At 39.2% G+C, this 12,735-nt stretch overlaps 1 protein-coding gene across 1 annotated transcript; it reads left to right on the top strand.

Annotated features, from left to right (window-relative positions):
- The first annotated feature begins 3,265 nt into the window (after positions 1-3,265).
- Positions 3,266-8,230, top strand: LOC125005006 (haptoglobin). Its single transcript, XM_047579899.1, has 4 exons — positions 3,266-3,342; positions 3,601-3,686; positions 6,775-7,046; positions 7,582-8,230. The coding sequence occupies exons 1-4, from the start codon at positions 3,338-3,340 to the stop codon at positions 8,143-8,145; spliced, it is 927 nt and encodes a 308-aa protein (XP_047435855.1). The 5' UTR covers positions 3,266-3,337; the 3' UTR covers positions 8,146-8,230.
- The last annotated feature ends 4,505 nt before the right edge of the window (positions 8,231-12,735 follow it).

Genomic DNA, 12,735 nt, shown 5'->3' with positions numbered 1-12,735 from the left:
CCCCCTTTTTTCACTGTATTAGTTTAGTTTTGTGCCGTGTGACAAATATTTAGGTGTTAATTAATCTTTATATTTGAGCAAAAATCAACCGTGCGGTGGTGAAAGATAAAATGTAAGAAGGACTAGAGGAAGTCGACATTTGGGAAACACCTGCATCAGCTATGGTGGCAATCGAATATGTTTTAGAAATACACCAATCAGCCGCAACATTATGACCAGTGACAGCAGAAGGGAATGACATCAACCATCTAGTGACCATTCAATGTTCTGCTGAGAAACTTTTCATTCATTAATGTGGATGTTACTTAGACATGTAGCCCCCACCTAGACCAGACCAGACACCCCCCACCCCATAGAAATGACACTCACGCACAAACGGTTTAGAAACGACTAAGAAAACACGAAGAACAGCACAAGATGTTGACCTGGCCTCCAAGTTCACTAGATCCCAAACTGATCAAGTATCTCCACTAACAACATTGTGTTTGCAGACACCACAGGACACCCCCTTAAAGCCCATGTCCATTCTCTGATGAGTTACAACTGTTTTTGAGGCAAAAATGGAGACCTACACAATATTAGGAAGGTGGTCATAATGTTATGCCTGATCAGTGTATGTATTCCAGAGCTTCCACAGTTAAATAACAGCACGTTCACTCTAATCCACAGTGTGCATAATGTAGTGTGTGTGCCTACTACTTGTGTCCCTACGGGGATTCGCGTTTTCCGAGTAGAACGATGCTTCCTAATAAATGAACAGCCTCTGCATCTGATCCAACAACGAGCGCACACGCCTCAGGTCACGGATGATTGAAACGCTTTAACAGCCCCCGCCACCATAAAGTGACTCCATTTGAGATTACTGTTTGATTTTCAGGATATTTCTGTGATAAGCTCAAACTGATTACCCTCAGGAAATCGCTTATCAAAGCTCCCGAGAACCAACGTTAAACCCTCTCGCACAATTAAAAGCAACTTTTAAGTCTAAGGCGTGCATATGGAATTACGAGGCAGTCACCCCCGTGACTGCCTGTGAAGTTTAATTAATTCATTTATTTTTTTACCAAGGAACATTTTTCTTTTTTGTATTGTGTCTGTATTGTGATGTAAACTGGAAAGAAAAGGAGAAAAATCAGACGATCAGCATAAAACTCCACACAATGTGATTCATGCATAGTATTATAAAATATCAGCTGTTTAATTACAACTGCATAATTTTGCAAGGCAGATTCCGAAATTTAATTTCTCGTCTGAATCCCAAACCTCTGCGTCCTGGTATCTGTTGTGGCAGAGCCAAGGGTGACCGCGGCCAAACCTGCTCACTTACCATCCAAAAAACGCGGTGCAGAATATTAGTTCCGCTAACGCCATTTTCCGCACGGACACATTTCACTGCAGCACCCATCAAACTTTCCACGGGAGGAGAGTAGCATAGCTGAAACTAGATGTATGACAGATGAATTGGAAGTGGTAGTTAAGTTTTCCATGACTATGTTGGTCGGTTCCGGTCAAGTTTTCTCAATTTGTTATAAAGTTATAAATGTTTCAGACACAGACGTCTTGTAGTACATTTCATCGTGTGTGTGTCCTTGTATTTAAAAACAAGTCCTCCTGTACAGTTACATAATTAAACATCCATGAATGCAACTAATGGTCAATTTAATAATTGATTAATCTGTGGATTTATTTGTTTTTTTTTAATTTAGTCAGCAGTTTTAATTTCCATCTCTTTATTGAAGAGTGAAACATTATTTCAAAATGACACATTGAGTGCAAAAAAGTGCACGAACATCTAGCTGCTGCTGGAACATTACTTCTTTATTGTTAATAAATTATTAATAAAAAATAGTTAAAGAAAAAACAACAGCTAAATGTTGATGGCAAATAATTTTAACTCGTTTCAGTATTAAAACTTGTTGTACAGTGTTTTTTCTTGTTTAAAATTTCTCCAGATCAAGACAAAGGTATTGCTAAGTACAGCCTTTGAAGGCAGACAAAGAAGTTTCGATGCCATATAACGAATTTACTTGACTTTTCTTCGTTGTGTTCACAGAGCACCACGCCATAGCTTGCTAACGTACAGTATGTTTTATATATATAAGTAAATGTATACATTTATTTCTGACTTCATGGTTAGCATGGATTTTGTTTCGGGGAAACAAGACACTAAAAGAATAAATTTAATGTATCAATCCAGGACAGTGGGAACAAACTGATATTGGTTTGTTCATATTTACATTTGTGGAGGTTTAATGTCCAGTCCAAGACAATTCAGGTGTCTACTTATTGCTTATGTGAGTACTGGCCACCCCAATGAAAACTTTCTGCCTCCGCCACTGGCTACCTGTGATCTTCTGGTAAATAAACATCCGAATAAGCAATGCTGGACTTTCCTCCGCACACATCTGACTTTTGACAGTTAACTACTCACTGCCAGGAATTTGATGATTTGTGTTCATGTTCCCTGCGGATAAATCTAATGAGGCAACATGTTCCTTATTATATTTATTCTTTTTGTAATAACCAGCAGTGTGTTGCAAACTGTGACTTTCTCGTGTTAAAAATTAGTCAGAGCGTTGTTTACTTGTGCTGAACTATGTTCCAAAGACTTTTTTTTTTTTGCAAAATCGCAAAACCAACACTTGTGAAATATTTTTAGTCTGCAAAGCCTCCAGCCCACGATACAGCGAACGCAGGAATACACCCAAAATACACAATGAATGCAGCAACACGAGGAGGTGAGAAGACGTTTCTCCAGGACCAGGAAGCTACATGAAGACATAGGACTAAGTACATTACAAGGAACAGAGCATAAAGTGTGCGTGTGCAGACTCATGCAGACGCTACAAACAAAAGAGTGCAAAGACAAATGATATAATACAGACAGTGGAAAACAATGCACCTATAAAAAGACATCCCACAGAACAGACTAATAAAAAACTAAGTGTGAGTTAGAGTGGTTGTAAACATTCGACTGTTAAGCTGCATAACTGGTGCAAAAGACACAAAGATGTGTACACTTTTGTGGTTGTTTGGTACATTTGGGATGTTAATGTCAAGACTTAATTGAATTCACATTATTATCTCAAACATACCTTGTGTGGTGTTGTAATGAAGTGAAACACATACGTGGAGTGTCTTCCAACAGACAAAAAGTACGATTTCGCAACAATTTCAGATTCCAGGAATCTACGTTTTTTTTTTTTTTTTTTTTTTTTTTTGTAGCGAGCAGAAACTTCCAGATCAGACGGTCTGTCTCTCTGCAGATATAAATACACAACACACTGAAGAGGAGAGACTAAAACCGTCCCTACAGCAGACAAGGACATTTGACAAGATGGGGTAAGTTCTTCTTTCTTGTAGAAGAAATTTTACTGTGAAAAGTTCTGCTTCAATGTCTCAGCTAAGACTAATTTGTCCATCTCGGTTGAATTTCCCACTAATTGTCCAACTATTTATCTTAAGTGCTGTAAATGAAATGTCAAACTCAATAATCGAATAGCTGATTCATCACAGATACATTTATTATATATCTAGTTTTATTGTCTCCATGGAGCCAGAGGAACATTAACGTTTGTTCATCTCCGCTGCTGTTTGAAGGTTTTCTCTGACCGTGGTCCTCCTGGCTGCATGCTCCTGCCTGGTGGATGTAGCTCTCACTGAAGGAAGGGTGAAAGGATACTCAGGTATAGCACACAAAAATCAAAACACCACAAACGTTCAGATGGTACACGCACAAATAGGGTGTCGTAATTCAAGTTCAGTTTTCCGTATTTATAATAACAGACGAACAGTCTGTCATCAAGTTTTTTTTTAAAAGGTATTTTATTATAACTTTATTTAATAACAACCAATGAAATAATATTTTTCCAGTAAAACTGAGAGTAACGGAATAAATACACAACATTAAAATCATTAGTAGCAACCACAAAGCCGCAAGAGCATTCTGTTATATGGAAAAAAGAACAATTAAATAAATATATAAATAAATATTTGGTATTTATTATCAGGTCTGGTCTTGATTAAAAGATTAATGTAAAAAGGAAGATATAGATAACCCTTAAATAAATAATAATAATAACAACAAATCTATCAAAATCAATGTTGTTGCTTATCACTGACATATGATGTAAGACTGTAATAATCCTCCCTACCATTACAAATACTGGTATATAAAGAGTTAAAGTGAAAAAAAATAAACAAACAAAAAAACAAATATTTGGTATTTTTGATCATGACTGAAGTTAATTTAGATTTTAAAAAAGACTTGACACTAAAAATAAAACAGAAATCATAAAAAATTAAAAATCCACTGTAATGATCGTCCCAAAGCAAAATCCGCTGTATTCAGATTATTGAAGATATTATAAAATGCAATACCAAACACTGCATAATAAAAAAAAAAGGTATTATTTATTTTTAGGATACTTTTGTCTCTTAATTTTAACAACACAGCATTTTTTTAAAATCTGACATTAAAAAATAAAAAAATAAATGATAAAAAATTAGGATTTTTTTAAATTATTGATTATTGAAGAAAAATGCAATATCATTACAAATACTGGTATATAAAGGGTTAAAGTGAAAAAAATAAAATATTTATTTTTTTTAGATTTTTGCAATAAAATAGATAAAAATTTTGCAATAGAAAATAAAGATATTAATTTTAATCTTAATTTTTTAAAGAAAAAAATGCATTAAAAATACTGGCATATAAAGGGTTAAAATAAAAAAATGGAATTTTGATCAGGACTGAAGTTGGTGAGATTTATGATCTAAGATTTATGTAATAAAATGTAGAAAAATATCTTATTAAACTTATTTTCGAAGCAGTGTGAGTTTTCCTCTTTGACATCAGAAATCAGGAAGGTCCACTGCGACAAACAAGAATGATGGACAAACTTGAAATCCAACACGATACAGGACGCCATTAAATGGTCCATTATTACTCCTTTTCTACTCTCTAATCATCCAACTGGAACAAAATTTGATGGGAACTCATCCAAAGAGCTGTTGACATAATCCAGACTGCATCCATCATTCTCCATGTCAAGGTTTTATTGATTTAGCACTCTGAGATTAAACAGGTCATTGTGACATTTACCCACATCCCACACATCTAATAGAATTAAGCTGCCAACGCATTTACAGTCAAAACATAACCCCGCATTCGTACACTGACACGGATCCCGAAGATCCAAACAGGCGCTTTTTTTTTTTTTTACTTCTGGCGCCCACAGGCGTCCCTTATCATTTACACCAACACCCTCCTCGACAGCTGCTGCTGCTCAGATAGATAACACCTGCATGAAACGACACGGGGTTTCCTGCGGGATCCAAGAGGCTGGTCTATTGCCGCTTGTTTGGCTCTGAGGCTGCGGCGTGTGAATGGGTAGACTGTCTGCCTTTCGCCAAAACAGCTCATAAATAACAACAATAAAGCAAAGAGTTCGTGAAAGCTGAGACTAAACCCACTGGAGGCATGTTGAAAAGTAATTTGCTGATAAGAGAAGGAGCGCTGGATATATGAACATAATAAGACGAAGGAAAACATGAAATAACACAACTACTGATCTATTTATTGTTTCAAAGTCATTAAACTAGTTAAATACATCGACTGAGCTAGAAATCTCTCTCGCAAATAAACCCTTCCATTTATATACAATGATTAACGATCACAAATGATAATTTATTTTTTACAGTGCACATCGATACGCTTCAGAAGTCGCTATTACTTTGAAGATAGGACAGCTTGAGGCGGTTTTTGTGATTGTTCCAGAGTAAGACAAGTGGATCAAAAGCGCACAGAGAGAGCGAGAGGGAGGATGGATTCACTTCTTTGCCTTATGATGAATAAATTAGAGGCCGCTGTTTCAAGAGGACAGTTTAAAAGCTTGAAAGTGTCACATTCAAAAACCGCAATGCTCTATTTGACGGCACGTCTCCGGAAGCGATGACAATATGTTTCCATGGCCGCGGCGCACGTGCTACAACATGTGACATAATATAACCTCCGAGACAACGTGGTGGCGTCAAGGAGTTGATGTTTTATTAAATTTTGTCGTACTAGAGGAAGAAAAGAGGAAGCGTTCCTAACATCTGCCCTCAAAATGGAAAAAGGATTCAACTTGATTTATTCAGGAGCTTTCAAGAGGATCAGAAAAGGAAAACGAGATGAGTAAGTCACATGGAGTTAGCCGCGCTAGTTACAGCAGACAAGTTGCTTTTTCTGAGTGCATACGTGTCCTGTTGTTGGAGATCAGAACAAACCTTACATCATCCAGGGCTTCTCCTTTCATGTGGGTTTCCCCAGGAGTCTATTCTTGGTTTTGCTTCTGTTGCGTTAGATAACATGTACACGTAACATCAAATTTCACTGTTACGCAGATGACACACAGCTTTATGTTGCCACTGTCTGGTAGCGGTTTAGAGAAACACTGAATGTCACAAAAGGTCTTTCAACGTATTGAGTCCAAACCTAAGGTCCTGTGATTCCTCCAGTGACAAGTAGGGGTGGGTTTTGGCAAGGACGAGTACGTTTACATGTATGTGAAAAACAAAAACAAAATTATTACCATAATCCGACTTTAACTGGACACTGCATGTAAACATGTTACTCCGACTAAAATCAGAGTTCTCCTTATCTCATTAAGACACCCAGATAATGTTATATAATCTGACTTTTAACTAGACAACACAATATGCATTTTAATACCAAAAAACACATCACAAACACAATAAATTAATAAATAATGTAACGTTTTCATTTCCCAGCATCGCTCCGTTCCAGGCGTATGACTGGGGGGGTCCTGGCCCCTCACGTTCCCTGGCAGGCCATGGTCTACATTGCCGACAACATACTGGACGGAGGCTTCGCAAGCGGGGCGCTCATCTCTGAGCGGTGGGTGCTGACGACCGGGAGAAATGTTTTCGTCAGGAAGAGTCGAGAGGACATTCAGGGAAAGGATCCCGTCAAGCCCAAAGTGTACCTGGGAATCTCACGAAGGGACAAAGCCGACGCATCCAAAGAGGTTGCTGTAGAGAAGGTGGGCAATAAATGTTCTTCGGTTTTAGTTCCAAAGATTTTTAAGCCTGCGCCATTTTGTTTTGATGAATTGGGTATTCTCACTTCATTTTTCAATTTGATACAACTTTATTTTTTTTCCTCATATTTGCATTTTCCTCATATCTTAAGATTAAAAAACAAGGCAGCCTTGATTCAGAGCTTTTGGTGATGGATGACACCCATAAGGGCTCGACACACGGTTATTTAGGATACATAAGAGAGAGAGAAAGAGAAACGTTTTCCCACTTTTTCTCTCATCCTCCCTAATGTCTTTTGAAATACTCACATGTCTTCAGGCCTTGAAAATCTATTATGAGAGGAAAATTAGTTTTCGTTTGAACTCTTCGTAACTTCGTAATGAGGGGTTGTCAGCAGACACTTCAAAAGCAGGAAGTGTTAATCTGAATACGGAAAAGTCATAAAGCCTTGAGAAACACGTGACACAATTTTTTTTAAATTTTTTTACGCATTTAGTGAAAGTTGAGCGTGAAACCTGTAGCGTTCTGCTCCTGCAGGTTGTTCTTCATCCAGGCTTCCAGAACCAGTCTGACTGGGACAACGACCTGGCTCTGATCCGGCTGAAGGAACCTGTTGCCATGAGCGATAAAGTGACACCTATCCCACTCCCAGAGGGAGACCAACACCTGGCCGACATCGTGGGCGGCTCAGGGGCCATCGCCGGCTGGGGCTGGGGGATCCTCTTCACACCCGCCGACTCACTCAAACACCTCATCCTCCCTCTGGCAAATCACTCTGACTGCAAAGCAGAATATGAACGGATTTCATTCACTCCAGCTGTAGATGACAACATGTTCTGCACCGGTCCCACAAAGCTTGATGAGAACGTTTGTTTCGGCGATGCAGGAGGCGCTCTGGCCGTCACGGATGCTGAAACCGGGGCCGTCTACGCCGCAGGAATCCTTTCTTATGACAAAGCCTGCACCAGGTACAGGTACGCGGTCTACATGAAGATTTCCTCGTATTTGCCCTGGATCCACAGCGTCATCAGGGGGGATACGGAGAACTCGGCCGCTCTCCGCTCGGATGCAATGTCCAAGATGTTCTCCAGGCTCCCGTAGAGCTGCAGATTGTGTTCTTTTGATGTGGTGGTATAATCGTTGTGATGTACCGAGTCTGTGAATTTCATTAAATGTTTCTAATGTACCTACTGCTGCGTTGAGACACTTTAATGAAATGACCCCAACGTGTGAAAAGGGAAAAGGGTTTATTAATTCTAGTAAGCAATTAGACTGCACAGACATGGATAGCCACATCACCCTAAAATGACATTGTACACCAATCAGCCACAATATTATGACCGGAGAGGTAAAGAACAACTGGGAAACTTTTAGATCTGGCATTCATACTTCATTCATTACTTAGACTTGTAGCCCCCCGGATCTGACCGATTGTGTTTTTTGTATTAGTCTGCAGGGAGGAGTCCTAACAGAAAAAGCCTTGTGCCCAACGTGGGGCTCGATCCCACGACCCTGAGAGTCTCATGCTCTACCGACTGAGCTAGCCGAGTTACACGCACAGAAAGCTGCCGCCTGCCATGGACGCTCACACACAAAAACACTTTAGGAACAAGTTAAAAAGCATGAAGAACAGCACAAGGTGTTGACCTGGCTTACAAATTCACTAGATCCCAAACTGATCCATGTCTGTTCTCTGATGAGTCTTGACTCTTGACCCTTGAGCAAAGACAAGGGTCCGTTTAACACAGAAAATCAACTGTTTCACACAGAGCGCCACACTAGACCTGCCAATCTAAGCCTCCTGTACACAGTAGGCCCTGCCCCTATCGCTACTCAGCCAATCACAAAGCTGCGCATTACACTCTGACTCTGTCAGGTTCATTGACTATAGGTCAGGTTTCCCCTAATGACAAAACATTTAGCTATATATATATATATATATATATATGAATTGTTTTCTTTATCTGTCTACAGAATTGACAGATAATGACAATGATTGACAGAGTGACAGTTTTAACTTGCAGCGTTGTGATTGGATCAGCAACAATAGGGGAGGGGCCTATTGCGTACAGGAAGCTTAGATTGAAATAATAAAAAAAATGAATATTTGAACCTGTGTATTATTTGAATAGCTTAATAGTGAATGCAAAAGGAAATAATATTGTTTATTTATAGATAGCACTAGTAATTATAGAGCACATATAGTAAGTAGGGCATCGCTACTTAATCTCTCCATCAGTTTAGGGTCCTTGGCCTGAAAAACGTTGAAGACCTCTGGTTTGAACGGTGATCATGTATTTTATCTACTCACGCTTAAACAAATCTGAACCCTTTTGTTCTCAGATTAGAAAACAGTTTTATTTTTACTACGGATTTGACCGACACTGACATGTGAACTTGCCGAAAGACGTGTCAAATGATCCTTTTCAAGGATATTTTTATATCAAACATTACACCCGCATGTGACGTTTCATCGTTACACTTTTATCTTTGAAAAGAGACCTTAAGAGCTTCAAAGGTTGCGACATTTTGTCATGTGCAGCGCCCGGCGTGAGAGTTAACAATGGATTAAAAGTGAAGCACACACACCTCAGAATTGGGGGAATTGTTGCCCGCAGATGTTTTTTTCTTCAGAAGATATACATATATATCTACCACAAATCACAAACTGTCTCAACAACAAATCCCCAGACCAGTGGCACGATGACAGCTGCCTGTCCAGTTAACTACAATGTGATAGTGGAAGATGAGAGGAAAGGAAAAAAAATCAAAGTGCGAGGCAGAGATGAATGGTTTCAATCGTTCGGGGTCTTTGTCGGTGCAGTGCGAGAACAAACAAGCTTAGGTGAATAGGGCTGGTAGGAAAACGCTGATATTGTTTATGTCTGTCGTCTCAAATATGTGGTTTAATCTGGTAATTATGGCAGACAGCTTTCACAAAGGAAATGCTGGCCTAAATGGTGGCCTTAACTTCTTTACCTGTAGCAAAAAAGTACATAAAAAAATAATCTTGTGTGCATTTTGTTTCCTTTGAAAATTTTTCACACAAATCGTAATAAATAGAGCATAATGGCAGAAAAAAACAGCTTGTTGCTGCAGAAAAGACCTGCAAAACCGAGAGAAATGTTGCATTTTCTCTGTCTCTTGTTCAGGTCTCTTTTCTTTTGTGGATTTACTTCAATATCCTGATGCATTGTCCAGATCCTGTACTGAACTTCATCTTCAGCCACTCATTTTTTACCTTTATAATGGAAAACTGCCCAAAACCTGCGGCCATACACCCTGATGCTGCCCCCACCGTACTTCGCTGGTTGCATAATGTTCACATGCTGCTATAGATGATCTTTCTACATCGCACTTAATGTTGCATGTTCTTCCCCAGACGATTCAGCTGTCAGTCCTGCAGTCCACAAGTCATTTTCCCTACATGCACTGCATGAATTCTATGTGGTAAACTCATAAACTGCAATGATTCCTTTAAGCCACTAACTGCGCTTCTTTTTTAATTTAGCATTCTGCACATTCATGAACATTTTTACAGCCACCTCAGCTCCACACCCACTACTAGGAAGAGCAGCCACAGCACTAAATTATCCACATTTATAGATAATTAGCCAAACTGTGGACTGATGGCTGCCTCTATGACATGAGGTTACATTGCTTATACTTTCTAGCTCTGGCCTCCTCTGAAGACGTTTATTTTACAGAGAGGTGGCTCACGTTTTGAGTTGGTCAAAATACCTCTACTCTTGTTTCATTGACTGGACCCAATGTTACCTAACCCCTGCTTTTGCTGAACTCATTAGCCTTTCCTCCAACAAACGCACCAAAGGACTCATTAATGTATTCAGTATTGACAAAAACAGTATGTTAATAAGAATTTGTCCAGAATTGATGTATGTAAATGCAGAGAAGAGAGGGTTCATGCTGAAAGCAACTTAGCCTAATGCACTATAACACAGTGGCACTAGAGGAACACATTATCATATATTACATATTAATGTTAGTGTTTGAATCAATATTGTTTAAATTAGTTTACACTTAATGATGAGTTGTCTTTAGGCAGGGGTGAAGTTGAAAGCAGTAAGTGACTGTTGGGGTTGTTTAATGGTTTCGTGCTGTTGAGGATTAAAATGTAAGCGTAAGCCACATGTGTCTGTCATGACTACAGAGAGATTCAGAAGAAGCTTTTAAGGTCACAGACATATGACAAAAAAAAAAGGATGCAGAGGCTTTGACGCAAGGCTCACACTACTCACATTTCAAGTCAGTCAAACATGTGATGTCACCAACATCATATTATGCCAAAAACAAAACAACAGCAAAAATAAATAAACACTAAAGAAAGACAAATGGGCTTGTAGAGTTTCCTGAAGTTCTCTTGAGTTTCAGGAAACACTGCATTCCTGTTCATTTCAAACCTGGCAACACACTGAGGGAGAAACTTGTTCACCCCAAAGACAAAACACCCCAACACAAAGAGAGCAGAGGGACTTGTACACTGAGGAATTCAAACCACCCGTCCACAATCTCATGTCCCGACACAGGAGAACCAGCAATGATGTTTTCATCAGAAAACAATGCAATGGTCCACCTACAGAATCAGATCTGAATCAGAAATACTTTATTACTCTTCGGATAAGGGGTTCGTCACAGCTACTCTAGTAAAATCTGATATAACAATACAAAAACAGAATTATAATGTATATACAAAGAAGGGAGAACAAGACGTACATACAATAAAATATGGAATACAATACAATAAGGGCAAAGTACACTCCTTTGAGGACAACAACGTCCACATTTTATCCAGAGAAGACAGATGGTTTGAAAGAGGAGAAAAGGAAGACATCTACGTCGAATCTGAATATCCTTCTCTGAGTGGGGGAGATGGGTTGGAGCTCGAGGTGGAAATCTTACGGGACAACATGAACTACCTACGTTTCTACCTGAGATGCAGGCAACTCAAGATTATACGGCAATAGTTGTGCCAGTTTCTGGTCATTAATGGAAGTCAGAGTTATATCCACAGATGTTCCTGTTTAATCCTCAACTTCCCACCAGAACTGAAGAAGCTACTCGGATGAGCAGCGAAACGTCCAGTTGCCTTTCTTCTTTTTTGTATATGGGGATATAATCCGCCATCAATTTACAATACAGTGTGAACATCTGTCTCTAATAGGTTTCATATCCATTCACACACTCAGTGCATTTACATGCACAGCTTAATGTCCTTGTCCCAGTTTCCATGCAATGGAGACAATCGAATAACTGACAAGAACATGTCCTCCTCCTCCTCCACACTAGGTGGCGATATGTGTCTTGTCAGCGGGTTAATATGGCCCCTTTTCCTGTTGACCTATTGCGTCATATAATAAACGACTGGAGTGGTTCATGCGGCAGACCGACATTTCAAACAACAACCAGATGGATATTAGTTCAACTTTTTTAATCTCGTACTTATGGTGCAGGTAATTTGGCGCTATCCCTCAGGTGTTTTTTCTACCGGCTCTGTTTTCCTTCTTCTTCTGGTACCAGCTTTCCTGGAATTCCAGTTCAAGTCAGATTAAGGCGTACACATGCTGGAGAAAATCAATTGGAGTCGTAGTAACATGTTTACATGCACTTAAGTTGTCCAGTTAAAGTCGGATTAAGGGAATAATTCATCTTTTTTGACGTGCATGTAAATGT

Source organism: Mugil cephalus, chromosome 3 (assembly GCF_022458985.1).
Source record: "Mugil cephalus isolate CIBA_MC_2020 chromosome 3, CIBA_Mcephalus_1.1, whole genome shotgun sequence".
NCBI classification, from domain to species: Eukaryota; Metazoa; Chordata; class Actinopteri; order Mugiliformes; family Mugilidae; genus Mugil; species Mugil cephalus.
This window is presented reverse-complemented; position numbering and strand designations above follow the sequence as displayed.

What these genes read in the sequence shown, in the direction of transcription:
- LOC125005006 (XM_047579899.1), top strand. An exon ending in AAGGGTGAAAGGATACTCAG is followed by an intron (nt 3,687 to 6,774) that starts GTATAGCACACA and finishes TTCATTTCCCAG; the next exon opens with CATCGCTCCGTTCCAGGCGT. An exon ending in AAGAGGTTGCTGTAGAGAAG is followed by an intron (nt 7,047 to 7,581) that starts GTGGGCAATAAA and finishes CTGCTCCTGCAG; the next exon opens with GTTGTTCTTCATCCAGGCTT.